Source organism: Hippocampus comes, unplaced genomic scaffold (assembly GCF_001891065.2).
Source record: "Hippocampus comes isolate QL1 unplaced genomic scaffold, H_comes_QL1_v1.1 scaffold261, whole genome shotgun sequence".
Classification (NCBI taxonomy): Eukaryota; Metazoa; Chordata; class Actinopteri; order Syngnathiformes; family Syngnathidae; genus Hippocampus; species Hippocampus comes.
In genome coordinates, this window is record NW_017805824.1 from 5,433,730 (window position 1) to 5,454,270 (window position 20,541).

A 20,541-nucleotide genomic window follows, 5' to 3' on the forward strand; every position below is an offset into this window, starting at 1 on the left:
CCTTAAACCAGCTCACAGTATCTTCTTCTTCTTCTCCTTTCGGCACGTCCCTATTCAGGGGTCGCCACAGCGAGTCAGTAATTTCCATCCGCCCCTGTAAACCGTCCTACCAACTCGCATGGTCGTCTTGGCAAAAGTCTTACGCCGGATGCCATTCCTGACGCAACCCTCCCCATTTCTCCGGGCTTGGGACCGGCACTGGGGAACAGTGCACCCCCAGGGGAGGGCACTGCCCCCCAGCGGCTGGGTTAAGACAGTAGAAAGCACAAAACAGTAAAATTAAGATCAAGTCTGAGCCATGCTGAGTGAAAAGCCAAAGAATACAAATGAGGAGAACAGCTGTTTTTAAGTACCTTCAGAGTAGGGTTTTCAAAAACAGCTACTGTTTCAAAGTAGTGTTTTCAAAAAGAACTCTGATTTCAAAGTAGGGTTTTAAACGAGAGCGACTATAGTAATAATAATAATACAGTACATGGCTTTAAATTGTATAGTTACTAGGGCGGCTCCAGCTACTGCAGACAAATTCATTGTGTGTTTCAATTTACTTTCCCAATAAAGATTGAAAAAAAAATAAACTCAATAATTTAGTCGTTCCGTTAAGAGAGTGAACCACTGTAAGTGAACGGTAACACAATCATTGACAGTTTAAACATGTAATGACAAATGCCGGCCAGGGCGAGTCACTAATGCAACAACTGTTGTCTCCTTGAAGTACTGTACTGTAAAAGCAAAGTAAGCGAGACGGCGTGTTTATACTGTTTTGAAATTGTATTCATGTCTGCAGTGAACGTAGTTTTCTGCCATGGAACAGAATACTTTTAAGTCACTTGTTTTGTGTGTGTACTGTGTGCGATTAAACCCGAAAATTCCTCGGAAAGTTTAGCGTGGTTGCTGCGCAAAAAGGGACGCGGAATTTGTCGTCTTGGCTATTTATTTTGAACACTTCCAAAAGAATTTACTTTTCAAAATTTTATTTGGACCTTATTTGCTCAGGGATTTTTTTTCTGTGTAAGATTTAATATTTAACGCGTTACCGACCCCGGCAAGAAGTTTGTCCAAGTAAGCTTGTCGTACAACTTCCGCTGCACATTCGCTTCCGTGTTCGTTGTGGCTAGCCCAACACACTTCACGAAATAATTATTCCCAAAATATTACAGAACTTCCCGAAACTTGAACGCAGATCGCAACATTATCGCTTCACTGGAGTAAAACATTTTCCATTAAATCACCGAGTTCGGGTAAACTCGTCTCGGTGCACGTTGTGAAAGCTTCTTGAGCTCACCTAGCTTGTATTAGTTTGCCGGCCGCTCACAAAGAGACGCGTTTGATATCAATACATCCTGTGCTAAAAACAAATCTGGTGTGTGTAAATCGTTGAAAATGTGTGCAAAAACCGTAAAAGAAGAGTTCGGGGAGGAACTTTCTTGGGCAAAAGAAAACGAGCCACAACGTCAACTACTGGCCGACGTATTCAACGAGTCTCAAGATGTGTTACAAAGAGCAGGTTTGTTCACTTCTTATCCTTGTTTAGCAACTAAACGCTTTATTCAAAACTGTATTCGTGTATAATCCATGTCCCACGTAGTCATATTACAACATTTAAAGTTGTTAATATAATACGAGTGAGCCTGAATCTGTGTGAAATTACACAAAACCTTCGATTATCCCCTCAAATCAATTTGTCAAGACTTGCTCAAAAAAACAACAATGAATGAAAAGAAAAAATTATTTTGTACCAATTTCCCGCTATGGCCTTTAAACAGTGACAAGACAAAAGTGACAGCAATACCATTTTAACTTTATGAGCGCACCTATATATATATATCACCATTCTACGAAATATACATCATACAATACAATACATGATATTGAATCAATTAAAAGTGGAATAATAATAATGTGTCAGTATGTTGTCAATTTTGAAAGGAAGAAAAGAACTATTGAAAAGAAAATTTAAAAAGTGTAAAAAAAAAAAAAAGTGTTCGGTCTTTCTGGTGGCACGTGTTTGTTTTGGCAGAGACACAAATGCTTCAAATGTCCAGAATGTTCCTGAGGCAATGAGAGGGTTTTGCATCTCTGGTGATAGTGTCTGAGCAAATGTCTTATTTTGAGTGAACGCGAAAGATAATCTGTCTGCTTTCATGGATGTCTGCAGAAATCAGAGAATACTTTTGAGAGGCTGATATCAAAGGATTTAGACATCTTTTCAGTTAAATAATAGCTGTAAGTGATGAATTGGTTATCAACATAGTTGTCATTTCATTTAAATCGATTAGTTGCTCAAGAGTCGATTATCTTTGACACCTCGAGACTATGTAAAATATGAGGGATACTTTCAAGTTCCATCAAGCGACAAGCAGCTAGCTGTACATCTGACGGAATCGTCATCAGAGCAAAATTAGCTGGTCAAGCCAAGGAGGGTGCACCCTGCCATCATGAGTGTTCGGTCTTTCTGGTGGCACGTGTTTGTTTTGGCAGAGACACAAATGCTTCAAATGTCCAGAATGTTCCTGAGGCAATGAGAGGGTTTTGCATCTCTGGTGATAGTGTCTGAGCAAATGTCTTATTTTGAGTGAACGCGAAAGATAATCTGTCTGCTTTCATGGATGTCTGCAGAAATCAGAGAATACTTTTGAGAGGCTGATATCAAAGGATTTAGACATCTTTTCAGTTAAATAATAGCTGTAAGTGATGAATTGGTTATCAACATAGTTGTCATTTCATTTAAATCGATTAGTTGCTCAAGAGTCGATTATCTTTGACACCTCGAGACTATGTAAAATATGAGGGATACTTTCAAGTTCCATCAAGCGACAAGCAGCTAGCTGTACATCTGACGGAATCGTCATCAGAGCAAAATTAGCTGGTCAAGCCAAGGAGGGTGCACCCTGCCATCATGCCTGCTGCTGTTAGAGCTGGCCTGATGTTGTGAAGCTAATCTGCAGATACTACAAGTTTATATGTATATTTTTAAAAGGATTTGTCACAGTTTTGGAAACTTGGAAGACTTCAGATGCAGTACTTAATGAGCGATAGTTCCCTCAGCATTGGCCAGAAAGTGATCAGTCATGAAGTTACGTATGTTCCCTTTCGTCATCTGATTTTGGTGCCAGATGACACTGTTATTTTCCAGGCATCCCGAGAATTCTGCTATGCTAGCCTTTTGGAGTAACTTCCAGCTGTATGTCTTCTCTGCATGTTTTTTTTTTTTTTTGCAAAGAATCAGTGACATACTGTACATTTGCACAAGTAACTTGATATACATGTAAAATAATATAAAGATCAAATGATGTGTACTTCATGGTATTGGTTTCCTTGCTTGTTATACAAAGAATAACACCTTATCCTCCTGAATATTGCTGAATTTTATTTTGTTTAAATTACTTAACTGCTCAAGCGCCTTTGAAAGGAACATGAATGAGTGATTCTCAAACATATTTAAGAATGTTCCTGTTAATACACAACAGTCAGAGCTTGAGGTTTTCAAACCACGTGTTTGTCTTGTGTCTTGCAGACGTCAGTGAAGACTGTCTTCATTCTGACCAGCAGGAGCAAGAGCGCCTTAACTGTAAAGAGGAAGAGGAGCCAGAGCACCTCCACATTAAAGAGGAAGAGGTGGAGACTGATATCACCAATCCGCCATTGGCTGGTGTCGTCCTGAAAGGTGAAGATGAAGGAGACGATCGTCAAAGTGTTGAGAAGAGAGGGGCTGAGCCTCCGAGCAGTAGCTCAAGTCAACACATGACAACGGAAGGCGAGAGAGACATCTGTGGAGCATCACAATCAGGGAGCCTCTTAGCTCCACTTTCAGATAGTGATGACATATCATCACATTCTCCCGACACTGAGGATGATGATGATGATGATGATGATGATGATGATGATGGACACTCTAAAAGTGATATGACAGGTCACACTGACAACAAACACAGAGAATGTTCTCAGTGTGACAAAACTTTTTTCAACAGGTCGTCATTGAAAAGACACATGAGAACACACACTGGGGAAAAACCTTTCTCCTGCTCAGTGTGTGGCCTTATAGTAAATCAAAAGTGTAGTTTAACAACTCACATGAGAACGCACACTGGGGAGAAACCTTTTGCCTGCTCATTTTGTGGTCAAAAATTCTCTGAAAAGGGAAATTTGATAAAACACACCAGAACACACACTGGAGAAAAACCTTTTACCTGTTCAATTTGCAGTAAAAGCTTTACTGAAAAGGCCAGTTTAATAAGCCACACAAGAACACACACTGGAGAGAAACCTTTTTCCTGCTCATTTTGTGGTCAAAGATTTTCCGAAAAGGGAAACTTAAGAACACACACAAGAACGCATACTGGTGAGACACCATTTGCTTGCTCAGTTTGTGGGCAAAGATTTGCTTGGAAGGGACTTCTGAATGCACACATAAGAACACACACTGGGGAGAAACCTTACGCGTGCTCAGTGTGTGGTCAAAAATTCTCTGCAAAGGGAAACTTAAGGATACACACAAGAACACACACAGGTGAGAAACCTTTTGCCTGCACAGTTTGTGACCAAAAATTCTCCGTGAAGGCGACTTTAAGAACACACATAAGGACGCACACAGGTGAGAAACCTTTTACCTGCACAGTGTGTGGTAAGAGCTTCTCTGTCAAGGGAAGTTTAATAAGCCACACAAGAACACATACTGGGGAGAAACCTTTTGCCTGTTCAACTTGTGGTAAAATTTTCACGCAGAAGGTACATTTAACAAGACACGTAAGGACACACACAGGAGAGAAATCAGGTAGTGGTTCAGCCTGCGATTTAAGTTCAGGAGTGAAAGATCTTCGTCCTGAGCAGCCGAAGTCGACCCCCAACATTAAAAAGGAAGAAGTGTGGCCAGAGCCCTCCCTCATTAAAGAGGAAGAAGAGGAGGAGGATATCACTAAGTTTCCATTGACTGTTGTCACTGTGAAGAGTGAAGACGGTTGATGAGAAAGTGAAGAGAACAGAGGAGCTGAGCCTCCAAGTACCAGCTCACGTCAATACATGACAACAGAAGGTGATGCGGACCATCATGGGGAAGTCAAAAGCAGGCAGCCTCTTCGCTCCGCTATCATTAAGTGACGAAACGATGTCACGCACCACTCACACTGATAATTATAAAGAATCAAAAGGACATTAGATGTCCCATTGATACCAAACCTTGTTCTCTGTGAAAGCACTGAAAAAAAAAACATTTCCTTTGCAGGCGTTCCACTCATTTGTTTTGATATACAGTATACGCCAATGTATTTTTTAAAATGTAATTTGAATGTATATGATTTGTTTTTTAATTGTTTTAATTTGTATTTAATGTCGAATGTTGCAACTTTGTGATTTATACAATGGTGCCTTGACTTTCATCACCCCTCACAAACAACACAACATTTCACATGCTTTCAATTAAAGCAAAAATTGCTGTGTTATAAAACATTACAATGACAATACAACCAAACATCATAGAAGGCAATTTTGAAGAAATTTAAAAGGGTTTGTAAATTGTAATTAAGCCGAAAGCCTCACCAACACACACTTTGTATTTGTTGATGGCTAACAGGAACTGGAGTCAATTGGATTGGCCCTGCACCACATGGTTAATTCAGTGTCAATGTCTGCCTTATGCTGCTTCTGAATGTTCCTTCTGTAGTTTGTGTGTTTGACTGCCCTATTCAATAAACAGCTCAAAAGTGCATCATGACTGTGGCTGACAACTGCACCAGTTCTTGCCTTCTATGATGTCACTAGATCCACTGCTGTGTCAGCTGACGCGAGCGGCTATGGCCTGGGGTGTGTGCTCCTCCAGCTTCATGGAGGAGAATGGAAGGCAGTAGCCGACTGCTCCAGGTGTCTCACAGAAGCTGAAACACCCCCTGTGTAGATCGAGAAGGAATGCCTGGCCAGTATATGGGCGTATGAGAAATTTGACAAATACCTGTGTGGTTTTGGATCAGTTTAGGCTCGATACCGACCACAAGCCATTGGTACCACTTGCCAACAGCCATAGCCTAGACAACGTTCCATTGAGATGTCAACGCCTATTGATGAGACTCCTGAGGTACAATGCAAAAGCAGAATATGTGCCTGGGAAGACATTAATTGTTGCAGACACCCTGTCTCGTAACCTTCAAGGGCATTTAATGGACAGAGTGGACACACATGGAGATGTGGCCTGCTACGTAGCCACATTGTTGCATGGTGTCCTCAGCAAAGATGGAGAGCATCAGAATGGCAACAGCAACTGACAGTGAAGTGCAGGAGGTAGCCAAATTCATTTGGTCGGGCTGTGTAGCAAGAAAGTTCGGCTACACATTAAAGACTATGCAAAAGTGAAAAATGAGCTATCAGAAGCTGATGGAATCATAATGAGAGGAACCAGAATTGTAGTTCAGAGGAAAATGAGAGCAGAGATCTCACAAAAGGTACATGATGGACAGCATGGGCTCACAAAGTGCAGAGTCAGGGCCAAAGCATCAGTTTTGGTGGCATGGGCTGTCTGTGGAACTCAAGACCATTGTGGAGTCGTGCCAAACCTGTCTGGAGATGAAGTTTAGGCCAAAACAAGGAACCCCTTATCCCCACAGTGCTGCCTACGTGGAAATGGATGGTCTTGATCAGCCCTGCGCGACTGCTAATTGGGTAGGAAGAAGAACAACAACGCTGCCTATATTAGAGACAAACCTACAACCCAGATGGCCCAACAGATCATCAAACAAAAGGACGCTAAGGAGAAGGCAAAACAAAGTTTTTGACTTCAATCGTCGACCTGGGGTCAGACACCTACCTGTTCTTCATCCAGGACACATAGTCAACACTAAATTGGACTACGAGAAGCCTTGGAAGTCACCAAGAGTCATCCCGAGGAAGGCCGTCACACCACAAATTTTACCTTGTTGACATGGAAGGTCGGACAGTCCAGCGCCGTAATAGATTCTATCTCCAAGCAGGACCAACTCCTCCACTATTAATGATTGTCCACCCAGTGTGTCACCAACCATCCCAAAGACACCACCCCAGAGACACTTCCCTCTAAACCAAGTGAAGTCACAAACCCAAGACACAGTCGCACAACACAACAGACTCTCACAAGATCTGTCTGTGGCCCGGTTTCTGACCCTGAGGCGCAAGGAAACACCTAACAATGTCCTTGGGGGGGCATTTTAAAGGGCGTTGTGATTCAAGTGCTAATTTATATGTGTTCAGGCCATATCTAAATGCTGATATAAAGTTGAGCAATCTTTGCAGGATGTTGTTTCATGCATAATTCATGTTGAAAAGGAGAGCTATCCAAGAGGGATCACTGATTTCAGTTTAAAAGGCCCAAAGAATGTTTCCATGTTTATTGCTGTAGAGAGAAGCAAATTAATATTTTAAAACAGCCGCTGTTCCTGTATATTTTCCTTTATTTTTGTGATATTTAGTTAATGAGATGAACTTGAAAATGGGGGGATGTCACAAATGCAAATATAAGAAAACTTATCTGCTTTGGCTCTCGGCAAAAGCTTTTTATTTCTGAATAACAGTGACCTCCCTCCTAGCTTCAAAACAATTTCACTTTCCTCAAATGACAGAAAGGCATGAATACATAGAAGATACTGATACCTAAAAAAAATACACACAAGCAATACATTCCAAAAAGGTTTTATTCTACCCTTGATGTCGGGAAATTATTTGGTGATACTTTTTCTATAATTCACAGTCATTCTCAAGACACATAACAGACATAACAATTCAATTAGCAAGTTGGTGGTTGTTAAGCCTGTACAACACGGGACACCAACCTTTTTGAAATTAATAACTTGGTGATCCCTCCTCTTCATCCTCCATATTATTTGCTCTTTATGATTCCAATTTTCACATCTTGCCTCATAGTTGTGGCACATTAAATACATCTTTTTATGCTTTAATCAAAGAAATACCGCTATACATTGCCTAAAAAAGCAATCTTAACCGATTTGCCCTCAGATGTCACCAACAGTGTGCGCAGATGCACCGAAGAACGTTTGCATTTACACCGCTTGCAGTTGTCTGTGGAGACAGCTCATAATTGTAACGTTTCTTTATGAACAGGGGATGAGAAGACGGATCAGGGAACAGCAAGAAGGTCTTCCTCAAGAAGAACGGAAGTGCACCGAGTAAGGGGTAACAGTACTGCCATACATTTGCAAACTGCTTGAAATGAAGAGCGGTTCAGAAATGGAGTTTGAGGCAGTGAAAGTGTGTGTGTGTATATATACACACACACACACACACACACACACACACACACACACACACACACAGTATATATATATAAATATATATATATACTGTATATACCGTGTGTGTGTGTGTGTGTGTGTGTGTATATATATATGCAACTTATTTTTGTCTGTATTTGATCAACTCTCCCCGCTCTACTGTCCCACTGAGAGTATGGAATGTTGACAGTGTTTGGTGTCAGCGTGACAAACCATGCCTTATAACACCTTAAGAATCTTCAGCATTATCTGTGTCAGAACAGTGTGACGATAATTTGTCACGATGTGATGATGAAATGGCAGTGTGATTGTGATCCTCCACCGTGGTTTCCTTTTCCTTCCATTTTCATGTGTTGGCTTGAGCTGCTGCTCGGAGGCTCGGTCCATTAGCTGTGCTCACCTTGATAGTCTTCATCATCTTCACACTTCACAATGACATCAGTCAATTGCAAATCAAAGACATCTTCCCCCTCCTCTTCCTCTTTGACGTGAAGCGGCTCTGGCTCCTGCTGCTCCACCCTGGAGCTGCACTCTTGTGGCTCAGAATGAAGATGATCCAATCCTAAACTAAAGTCGCAAACTGAATTGGTATAAGGTTTCTCTCCAGTGTGCGTTCTTCCGTGCCTTTTTAAAGTATCCCTTTCTGTGAAGCTTTTACCACAAACTGAGCAGGTATAAGGTTTCTCCCCAGTGTGTGTTCTTGTGTGCCTTTTTAAACGTCCATTTAAAGAGAATGTTTTACCGCAAACTGAGCAGGCAAACGGTTTCTCACCAGTGTGTGTTTTTGCATGCCTTATTAAAAGTCCATTTACAGAGAAGGTTTCACCACAAATTAAGCAGGCAAAGGGTTTCTCTCCAGTGTGTGTCCTTGTGTGTTCTGTTAACCTACCCTTGTGAGCGAAGCTTTTACCACAAATTGAACAGGTAAAAGGTTTCTCCCCAGTGTGTGTTTTTGTGTGTCTTATTAAATCTCCCTTCACAGTGAAACTTTTCCCACAAAGCGAGCAGGCAAACGGTTTTTCCCCAGTGTGTGTTCTTGTGTGCCTGATTAAGCCTCCCTTTACCGAGAACCTTTGGTCACAGACTGAACAAGCAAAAGGTTTTTCACCAGTGTGTGCTTGCTTATGTGTGTTCAATTGTACCTTCCAAGCGAATCTGTGACCGCAAATTGAGCAAGCAAAAGATTTCTCCCCTGTGTGGGTTCTTAAGTGTGATTTTAAGCTTCCCTTAACAGAAAATCTTTGACCACAAGTTGAGCAGGCAAATGGTTTCTCTCCGGTGTGTATCCTTGTGTGTTTTACTAAACTTTCCCTTCCGGAAAAGCTTTTCCCACAGACTGAGCAGGCAAAAGGTTTCTCTCCAGTGTGGGTTCTCATGTGAGCTGGTAAACTACTCTTATAAGTTAATCTTATACCACACACGTAGCAGGAAAATGGTTTCTCCCCTGTGTGTGTTCTTGTGTGTGTTGTCAAATTGGCTCGTTGAGTGAATGTTTTACCACAAACTGAGCAGGAAAAGGGCTTCTCTCCAGTGTGGATCGTCATATGTCTTTTCAAGAGAGACTTAGAGACAAAGGCCTTGTCACACTGAGAACATTTCCAGCGTTTGTTGACAGTGTTACTTGTCTTGTCGCCTTTAGAGTGTTCTTCATCATCATCATCATCATCATCATCATCATCATCATCATCAACATCATCATCAACATCATCATCATCTTCAGTGTCAGGAGAGTATGATGTTATGATGTCGCAATGTGATGGTGGAGTTAAGAGGCTGTCTGCTTCTATTTTCATGTGTTGGCTTGAGCTGCTGCTTGGAGGTTCCGCTCCTCTGTTCTCCTCACTTTTAATTTTCTTTTCATCAGATTCCCTCTTCAAAGGGGCCAATGTCACCGGCAACTTTGTGATATTGTCCTCCTCTTCCTTTTTAATGTAGGGAAATTCAGGATCCTCTTCCACCTTAATGACATTGGGACCTTGCTCCTCCTCTTCATCTTTAATGTGACAGAGCTCCTGCTGCTCAGGACCAATATACTCTTCACTGGCATCTGCAAGAAACAAGAAGACCAACACTTGGTTTGTTGAAGTATAATGTTGTGCCTTTGATGTTGTATATTCTTTAACCATGTTTTTGCAATGTTCATTAGGAACATGTACGGTATAGTTATGACATTAAAGAACCGCACAGTTTCGTTCCAAAGTGCTTGAGCAGTGAAGTATCGGTAAACGGAAGTGCAAAACTAGAAATTTTCCGGATGAGCAATTATTCATCTGTTATTCACCGAACAGCACAACAACAGGCCGACAGTATGCATAGTGTATATTTCCTGGTATTTAATAATGCTATATTAAATGTAAATAAAGGTATTCATGAAAATGTGTGCCTGTCATTCTTATCAAAACAGGCAGAGAACCCCTCACAGCTGACAATGTAATTCCCCAAATCAATATGGCAGCACCAATGACTTCGTAGAATTCCCTCATGTTAAACTTAATAAATGTTAAAAAAAAAAAAAGCAATTCAATTGGCTATTTGAAACAAAGTATGAGTTTTCAGTGCGATATCGGCAAAAATATCTGTATCTGTGGAGTGAATAGCCTTTACTGATTATGTTATCGACTGGAGTAAAGAAAGCACGTTTATCATTAAATCGCATTAATCATATCTCAAAGTCAAAATTAAAATTCAGCACTCTATTTTGCTAACAACAAGAAAAAATGTTGACAGATTGGATGAGAAATTTTAAGCACTGACAAAATATTGATTTCTATTGCAATGTACTTGCACTCCTGCATGCATTTTTCTACTTCTCGTGTATTGCTGATTGACAATACCTAGAGAAGACGGGACTGCTTCGACTAAAAAAAAATACTTGACGATATGGCCCAAACACACCCTGACTCGATCCCCAGCGGCCCCGACTTAAGTTAAGTTTGAAACCCTTGGTCGACTCGATACAGTACATATACAGTGCAGTGAAAAAGTATTTGCCCCTCTCCTGATTTCTGTTGTTTTTTATTTTTTTGCATATCACATAGAGGTTTCAAATCATCAAACCAATTTTAATATCACACGGAGACTACCCAAGGATACACGAAATGCAGTTTTCAAATGACAATACAATTTATTTGTCGGAATCAGCCATCTTTGTTGTTTACATTCGCCTCGAACGCTTTGAGGTCGGGAGTGGACAATCCGAGGGGGATAAATTCGACTTCACACCTTCCTCAAATGCAGCATAAGAAGTGAACACACCTGCTCCGTGTAACACCATTCGCGGTTGCTCGAAAACGGCGTCCAGTAGTTGACGATGCGGTTCACTCTCCTCTTTTGTTCCAGAAAGTTCTTCCTCGTACTCATATTTCCCACTTTTTGCACACATTTTCAGACTACCATCTCATCATTTTACATTCAAACTTGATCGCTGCTTTGCGGTATGATCGCCAACAAAGGCGTCTGTTTGCTCGCAGCTAGCAAGCTAAAATAAACTCAAATTAGCTAGCCCGAGCATCAAAGTGCACCGAGACGATTTTATCCAGACACGAGGATTTAATTACTGATGTTTAACTACAGTAAAGGACGTAACGTGTTGAAGTACCACCACATTAAGTAATTATAAGGGACACATAACATGTTCGTCGAGCAATGAAGGAGCGTTGAAGTGGACGTTGTACGGCAACTTCACTTGGACAAACTCTGAGAAGAACAACCCACCCACAATCGCATTGACAAATCAAAAACAAAAAAAACAAACGTTTTTTCGCGAAGCGAGTTGTTTCTTTAACGCTTCTTTAGAGTTCACAATATCTATGTCCGTATGTAGTTAAATGTATCATTACTCTGAAGAATTTTCATAAGCGTCTGTCTTTCCAACTACATGACATGTTTTGTTCTCCAAATAGGATTTTGAAATCATGACATCATTAAAAACAACGACACGAAATAAAGGATTTTTTTTTTTGTTTGTTTGTTTTGTTGTTCTCAGGAAACATCCATTTTCGAATCCGCTGATGCTTATGAGGGTCGTGGGCTTGCTGGAACCTACCCCAGCTGTCTTCGGGCAGTAGGCAAGCTACACCCTAAACTACTGGTTGCCAGCCAGTCGCAAGGCACACATAGACAGACAACCATTCGTGCTCTCATTCACACTTGCCACGCATGTTTTTATGAATGTGGGAGGAAACTGGAGCACCCAGAGCAAACCCACATAGGTACGGGGAGAACATGCAAACTCGACACAGGGAGGCCAGAGCCGGAATTTAACCCTGCACCCATGCACTGGGAAAAAAAAAGAGGGGAATGGGTGGGGGGGGGGGGTCATATATGTGGCTTGAAAGATTGGGAAGCGCTGATTTTGCGTGCCAACCTATCTAACACATTATATCCTAAATTGTAAGTCAAAGAACTATGTTTACACTTATAAAATAAACGGAATCTTAAAATTAATTGAAAACAATACTAATTTCACTTTATTGCATTGAGGCTTTTTAAATAGATCCTACACTGTACCACTGTTTGAAAACTTGTATTTCATTCAAGATCGCATACCTGTGTTCACAGCTGACAAAAAAGAGAGTTTTGTTCCAATTTATGTCAATAAAGTTACTGCTGGACTTCCCAGCAACCTGCTTGATTCTTACAGTAACTGGATGGTTAAAATATAGAATCATTTATCTCACACATATTGCAGCTGAAGGGTTTCCCACAAATTTGGCTTCTTGCTCGTGTTGTCAAATTCTTGCTCCACCCTGAAATCCCACTACTGCTACTTGGAATGAAGAATTAAAATTACAGACAGAACAGGCAAATATAAGTCAATTTTATTCATACAGCACTATTATGAAAGCACTTCTCACAAACGGCACTCGCAATATGCTTTAAACAGTTAAAATGCCTGCATATGTCATATACAGTCTGACTAACACTTTACAGTGAATCTAAAAGCAAATATAAGTGTTTTTAACTGCTTCCAAAAAAAGTTAATTATTTTTCTCTTCAGCGTGTGTTCTTCTGTGTGTGGTTAAAGATGCCTTACGAGAGAATATTTTCCCACAAACTAGGCAGGCAAACGGTTTCTCACCAGTGTGTGTTCTCATGTGCGTGTTCAAATGTCCTTTCTCAGTGAATCTTTTGTCACAAGCTGAACAAGAAAAAGGTTTCTCCCCAGTGTGTGTTCTCATGTGTGTATTTAAATTTCCTTTAACAGAAAATCTTTGACCACAAATTAAACAGGCAAAAGGTTTCTCCCCAGTGTGTGTTCTTGTGTGTGCATTCAAATGTCCCTTCCGTGCAAATCGTTGGCTACAAACTGAGCAGGTAAAAGGCTTCTCTCCAGTGTGTCTTCTTGTGTGTGTTCTTAAGTTTCCCCTTTCAGAGAATCGTTGACCGCAAACTGAGCAGGCAAAGGGTTTCTCTCCAGTGTGGGTTTTCATGTGTTTTCTTAAATTCCCATTTTCAGAGAATCTTTGGCCGCACACTGAACAGGCAAAAGGTTTTTCTCCAGTGTGCGTTTTTGAGTGTTTTCTTAAGTTTCCATTTTCAGAAAATCTTTGGCCACACTCTGAACAGGCAAAAGGTTTCTCCCCAGTGTGGGTTCGTGTGTGAGAGTTTAAATGCCCCTTCCAAGCGAATCTTTGACCACAAACTGAGCAGACAAAAGGCTTCTCTCCAGTGTGTGTTCTAATATGGGTTGTTAAAGAGTGTTCATCATCATCTTCAATGTCAGAAGAGTGTGACACCATTTCGTCACATTCTAAAACTGGCGCGAGAAGGCTGTCATCCTGTGATCGTCCACATTGATCTGCATCAATTTCGGTTGTCATGTGTTGACTTGAACTGCTGCTTGGAGGCTCAGCCCTCCAGTTCTCCTCATTTTGACCTTCTTCATCGTCTTCTTCATCTTCATTCTTCAAAAGGACTACAGTCAATTGTAACTTGGTGATATCATCCTCCTCTTCCCGAATGTGAAAGGGCTCTGCCTTCTCCGCTTCTTCTTTAAGGTGAAGAGGATCTGCCTTGCCTTCTTCTTGGATGTGTAGGAGATCTTCATCCTCCTTTTCCTCTTTAATGTGAGAGAATACTGGCTCCCGATTCTCAGAATGAAGACATTCTTCACTGACATCTGCAAAACACAAAAAGACACACACATGGTTTGGAAAAGTCTCATGTTGTGACTGTTTTGCATTACTATCTGGAAGAGATAAATGTTGTAGCATTACACAGTATATTGATCGTGTTCTAAGTGATGTGAAGTAGATAATGTCAACAGTAATGACTGATAATTATGTCATAAACTGTGTGAAGCCATTATTACAAATAACAAGGTGAGTGGATTAAATCAGTTAATTTCTGTTGCACTTTAAAAATATATTAGTAAGGGGTGAGCTCATGTCCTTGTTCTGTCTCGTATTAGTGTTGTATTTCATGGTCTGTTGCCGGATTGAATGTTGCCTGTTTTAGTTGCAAGGATTAAATGAGGTGGGTCGGTAAGAATATCACTTGTTGTGTTTTTTAGTTTGCCTTAAGACCAGTTTTTCTTTATGGGCGAATATGTGGTCCTTCATGCCTCGACTCATCGAGGGATTCATAAACAACACTAAGGCCCCAGCTGGCACGGCGTAAGTGTAGTAACCACACAGATTTTACAATAAAGCTACGAGTGGGTTACAAATTTTAAAAATCTATCTATCCATCCATCTAATGTTCAAAAAGTAGTTTACAAGTCAGACGTGGACAAACCTGCCCTGTGCACATTTCGAGGTTTCTCGAAAATGTTCACTTGTTGACGTTGCCGTTCGTTCTCCTGTTTAGTTCCAAAAAGCTCCTCCTTGTACTCTTCTTTCATCCTTTCATCACACATTTTCACGCGATAATCACAACATGTAACACTCCCACTTGATCTCCGCTATGCGAGTCTCTTCGTTCGTGGCTCGCAGGACAAGTTAAATTAAGCTAGGCTAAGATAATTGAAGCTAAGCTAAGAGGAATACCTTCGAAGTGCAAGTTTAGCATGAAACGAGCACTTAATGATGTTTTAGTCCCGTAAAAAAGTAATCGGATGGACTGTGTGGGGCCTTCTGCACGCTAAGGACTAAATCAGCAGCGCTGTACCATAAAGCTTTTTTGGATAGTCAAACCGTACATGAAAAAGCTGGGCCTAAAGTTGTACGGCAAGTACACTTGGACAAACTTAATATGCGCGGCACTAGTACTAAGCAATTTTTTATTTTTATTGTGTAGAATGACAACACTGAAAGCAAACAAATAACAACAGATTAATAAATGTCCTTAGCTTGCTTTAAAATGTTCAATTGTGTGTCCCACATACTCAACATTTGAGCTTTATAGTGGACTATATTAATCAAGCAGCTAGTTGGTGTTGCAACAAGAAAATTGAAACCACTTGTGAAGTGCATGTCACTTATTTTGACTCATGACGTGCACACTCGTTGATGGTGGTGGCCCTGTGATTTCCTCTGACTAAACTGGGGTCATGGAGGCCGCCCTCCGGAGCCAGCCCTACAAGTGGGGCTTGTTGGAAAGCTCCTGGGCGGTGAAGAGTGGGAAAAATAAAACTTTGAATTTCCTGACAACAAATGTTCTGTTTTTCTGCGGGCATTGTTTGGCAATTTTCACATGCACACTTGCTGTTTCAATGAAAATTAAGCACCAAAAGAAATTAATTTAAGCATTTTATGTGTCAATCAAAAATCTTCTGCAAACGTTTTTGGGGTTTCTGTGGAGCTTTGTGCACTTCAAATTGGCTGAAACAAAAAAAGTTGATTTTGCATGATAAAAGCCTTTTAAAATTCTTCCAGGAACATTTACAATGGGGCTGGGCGCATGGGTGTTTTACAATCCAGCATGTTGATAGTGCGGTGGAAAGTCGCTAAAACAAATCAATTTGTACTGTAATCCAATGTCGATTAAGTCCCAATCTTCATAGTATCCAGCATCAAAGTTAAAAGTACAGTTCGAGAAAAAGACATGCCTCGGTTGTCATCACACTCCGGCATCCGTGTGCTCTGGCCAAAGCCGTCACCCTCGAGTCGAGGCCACGCCTGTTGGCTGGGTGACTGCCAAGGGAGCCCCTGACAGTTTGATTATACACAATATTTTGTTTATGAGGCTGACATTGTGTGGATATGAATGAAGCACTGAAAGTAGGATGGTACACGGAGTATGTGTTGGGAGGTGGTATTACGTTTAAAAACAAAATGCTTTTGTTTTAAGCATTTGTTTCCAGGACTTGTGTGAATCAGAATCATCATCATTGTCAGTGAGTGGTGAATACTGAAATAGGCGTAGAATTAAATGAGTTGTACTTCTTCCTACCCCCTTTTCCAGCATGTTGAAAAGGACATATGTGTATGTGATGTGTATAGCTCTGTTGTTTGTAATGTTCTGCTTATCTGGTTCTTGACATATCAAGAAAGAAAAAAAATGGAAAGAAAGCACATATTAAATGTAAAGGCGTCACCATAAGAGTTTTTTCTCAGGTAGAAAGAGGAGGACCATCATACAATTTCATACAGAGTGCAGTGGTGGGTTCGAGCTGGTGCACATGTAATGAAGCATAAGGCTGAGTGGTAAACATTATCTCTCTTTTTTTTTAAGAAGAATGCATATATATATGAGTTCACGATAATGCAACACTCATAAGAAAGTGCTTTGCGCCAACCTTTTCCTTGCTGCAAAAGGAAAGCATGGTTTCATTCGAAAGAGTAAAAACTAACTTGTGTCTAAGTTTTTATGAAAGGCATTGACAGACATTGATAGCTTTCTTGAGGTTGTTTTTTGCTTCATTTACGGCGGCACTTCTCACAAACGCACTTATTCCTTCATGTGACGCTACTTATCATAGAATGTTTGATCTCACACACTCACACACATGCACACACACACACACACACACGCACACACACACACACACACACACACACACACACACACACACACACACACACACACACACACACACAAACACAGAAACTGAATGGTTTTTCACCAGTGTGACCTCATGTGTCTTGTCAAATTGTGACTTTGAAAGAATTGTGCTGTGCCCGAGAAATCTTCCTATCTTGAACTGAAGTTGCAGAATCAACAGGCAAAGGTAAATCACTTTTATTTTACTTTTATAAGTCACTTCTCGTCGAGAGACTCACAGAGTGCTTCACAGTTAAAATAAAGTTATTGCATACGATATAAAATACTATTTTCCAATACAAACATAAGACATTTTACGGTTGAAAGAAAAAACACAAATTCAATCAAATCACACAAAATAAAAATGAAACCAAAAAAACAACTCCAAACAATTAGCGCAATGAACTGCAATGGTTGCCGAAATAAATGTCCTAACTACCTTTTCGGTTTCGCCCTCATGTGAGTTCTTGTGCACTCGGTCAAATGTCTCTGCTGAGTGAATCTTTTTCCACAATCTGAGCAGCTAAAAAGTTTCTCTCTGTGTCATTTCCACTCTGTGTTGACATCAGAAAACATTGTCATATTATCATCATCATCTTCGTGACACTTCACAATGACACCATTCAAAGGCAATCTGATGAGATCATCTTTCTTCTCTTCCTCTTTAATGGAGGAAGACTGCGGCTCCTGCTGTTCAGGACAAAGGTCTTCCAGTTCAGAACTAATGTTGCAGACTGAACTGATAAAAGGTTTCTTCCTCGTGTGTGTTTCTGTGTGTGTTAATAAGGTTCCTTTTTCAGGGAATTTTTGATTACAAAGTGAAGACGCATAAGGTTTCTCTCCAGTATGGGTTCTTGTGTGTTTTTTGAGGGTTCCTTTTTCAGAGAACCTTTGACCACAAACTGAGCAGTCAAAAGGTTTCTCACCAGTGTGTGTTCTTGTGTGTGTGTTCAAATGTCCTTTCCGGGTGAACCTTTTGCCACAAAATGAGCAGACAAAAGGTCTCTCCCCAGTGTGTGTTCTTGTGTGTGATCTTAAATCTCCCTTCAGAGAGAATCTTTTACCACAAACTGAACAAGAAAATGGTTTCTCCCCGGTGTGTAATCGTGTGTGTATTTTTAAATATGAACGACTCCCGAAACTTAAGTTGCAGAGTGGGCAGGCAAAAGGTTTCTCTCCAGTGTGTGTTCTCATGTGATAAGTTAAACTACTCTTTTGAGTTACCTTAAGCCCACAAACTGTGCAGGAAAAAGGTTTCTCTCCAGAGTGTGTTCTTCTGTGTGCATTCAAATGTCCCTTCCGAGAAAATCGTTTTGCACAAATTGTGCAGACAAAAGGTTTCTCCCCAGTGTGTGTTCTTGTGTGTGTTCTTAAATCCGAACGACTCGCAAATCCTAAGTTGCAGAGTGGGCAGGCAAAAGGTTTCTCTCCAGTGTGTATTCGTGTGTGTGTTCTTAAATACGAACGACTCCCAAAACTCAAGTTACACACTGGGCAGGCAAAAGGTTTCTCTCCAGTGTGCGTTCTCATGTGATCTGTTAAACTACACTTTTGAGTTACTGTAATACCACATACAGAGCAGAAAAAACGTTTCTCTCCAGTGTGTGTTCTTATGTGTCTTTTCAACGATGACTTGTTGAAAAACGTTTTGTTACACTGAGAACATTTCACATTTTTGTAGTCACCTTTCGAGTGTTCATCATCATAATCGTTATCATCAGCTGCAACGTCACAATCCGATAGTGGCGCTAAGAGGGCATTTGCTTGTGATTCTCCAAGGGTGCCTCCATCACCAACTGGTGTCATCTGATGACTTGAGCTGCTGCTTGCAGATTCAGCCACTACTTTTTCCTCACTTTGCCCTTTGTCGTCATCATCTTCACTCTTCAAAGGAACACCAGTCAATGGAAACTGGGTGATATCATTGTCCACTTGGTTGTCAATGCAGAGGGGCCCTTCCTCCTCCTCCTCTTCCTTAACGTGAGGATGCTGTGGCTGCTTCTGTTGCTCGGGACAAAGATATTCTTGACCAATGTCTGCAAGACAGAACAAGACAAAGACATGGTTTGGAAAAGTCTATCCCAGCTGTCTTCGGGCAGTCGGCGGGGTACACCCTGAACTGTTTGCCAGCCAATTGCAGGGCACACATAGGCGGACAACCATCCGTGCTCACACTCACACCTAGGGACAATTTAGTGTTCAATCAGCTTGCCATGCATGTTTTTGGAATGTGGGAGGAAACCGGAGTACCTGGAGAGGTACGGGGAGAAGATGCAACCTCCACACAGGAAGGCCGGAATCGAACCCTGCACCTCCGCACTGTGAGGCAGACGCACTAACCGGTTGCCCACCGGGCTGCCCATGTTGAGTATTACTGTTAATAAATGTTTTAGGTAATTTTTACCAGCAAATCACATTTATGTCGCTTCAGCAGTTCAATAAATTGAAGAACAAAATTTGCAACTTTCAGTATGACAAAAACCTTATTTGGTATTCATTGTACTGCATACTGGGACATCATCAAATCCACATCGGACTTTGTATATAGATTATGTGGTGGCTTTTTGTGTGTGTGTGTGTGTGTGTGTGTGTGTGTGTGTGTGTGTGTGTGTGTGTGCAGAGACAGACGAGTGGCCGCATGGATATGATTGTTTTTTTGTGCCTGGTTAAGGAATGAGTAGGCCTTTTAGATTACATTTTTATCCTTTAATGATGCAAATTGGATCAACGTATCAGATTATGTCTTATTTGATCTAAAACGCAATGGTTATATGCCTTTTGGTTGATGGTACAGAGAGAGTGAGACAGAGCAGGGACAGAAATTTATATACTGTGTTTTAGTAGTCAGTTTATTATTGCATCACTTACCGGTATGTCTATCCTCACAATCGAAATCAGACAGATATTTAACATACATCAGTAGATTTCAATCGCGACCCTCGTGACGACAAGTGGATCAGATAATGGATGGATAATTAACAAGTCAGAATCAGACATGGACAAACCTGCTCTGTGCAACACAATTCGAGGGTTCTTGAAAACAGCGTCCAAGTGTTGATGTTGTCGCTCGTTCTCTTCTTTCGTTGCAGAAAAGGCCTCCTCGTAGTCTTTTCTCACTCTTTGATCACACATTTCCACAGGATAATGACAACACTTGATCTGCGCTTAGCGATGTGCTGATAACAAACAAGCCACTTTGTTAGTAGCTAGCAAGGTAAGCTAAGCCAAGCGGAGAACCTTCAAAGTGCCCCGAGACAAGTTTACCGTGAAACGAGGAGTTAATTATGTTTAAGACCCGTAAAGCAGTAATGGGGCGTACTGTGTCGAGGATTCAGCACACTAAGGATTAAATTGATGGAGCTGTATTACA

The 20,541-nt window shown here is 41.0% G+C and overlaps 3 protein-coding genes across 5 annotated transcripts in view; 1 reads left to right on the plus strand and 2 right to left on the minus strand.

Annotated features, from left to right (window-relative positions):
• Positions 1-5,699, plus strand: part of LOC109525802 (zinc finger and SCAN domain-containing protein 2-like) — a 16,010-nt gene extending 10,311 nt beyond the window's left edge. The window contains exons 2-4 of one of the 2 annotated variants that reach the window (XM_019886583.1): positions 1,297-1,504; positions 3,515-4,104; positions 4,441-5,699. In XM_019886583.1, the coding sequence (XP_019742142.1) occupies positions 1,381-1,504; positions 3,515-4,104; positions 4,441-4,959 (1,233 nt within the window). In that variant the 5' untranslated portion in view covers positions 1,297-1,380 and the 3' untranslated portion in view covers positions 4,960-5,699. Of the gene's footprint in view, positions 1-1,092; positions 1,505-3,514; positions 4,118-4,440 lie in introns of those variants that run through there. The other variant, XM_019886582.1, reaches the window with a different exon arrangement.
• A 7,027-nt stretch (positions 5,700-12,726) lies between these two features.
• Positions 12,727-15,428, minus strand: LOC109525800 (gastrula zinc finger protein XlCGF17.1-like). 2 transcript variants are annotated; one of them, XM_019886580.1, is made up of 3 exons: positions 15,236-15,428; positions 13,166-14,367; positions 12,727-13,015 (listed from the first exon to the last, which is right to left on the minus strand). In XM_019886580.1, exons 1-2 carry the CDS (start codon positions 15,255-15,257, stop codon positions 13,226-13,228), a joined length of 1,164 nt encoding a protein of 387 aa, XP_019742139.1. In that variant the 5' UTR covers positions 15,258-15,428; the 3' UTR covers positions 12,727-13,015; positions 13,166-13,225. The 2 variants fall into 2 exon arrangements, with proteins under 2 accessions (XP_019742139.1, XP_019742138.1); XM_019886579.1 differs by having other exon boundaries at positions 12,730-13,015; positions 14,985-15,428.
• Positions 15,429-17,038: 1,610 nt separating this feature from the next.
• On the minus strand, positions 17,039-20,321 carry LOC109525797 (gastrula zinc finger protein XlCGF57.1-like). The gene is made up of 3 exons (XM_019886574.1): positions 20,177-20,321; positions 17,647-19,207; positions 17,039-17,125 (listed from the first exon to the last, which is right to left on the minus strand). Exons 1-2 carry the CDS (start codon positions 20,301-20,303, stop codon positions 17,715-17,717), a joined length of 1,620 nt encoding a protein of 539 aa, XP_019742133.1. The 5' UTR covers positions 20,304-20,321; the 3' UTR covers positions 17,039-17,125; positions 17,647-17,714.
• Positions 20,322-20,541: the final 220 nt, after the last annotated feature.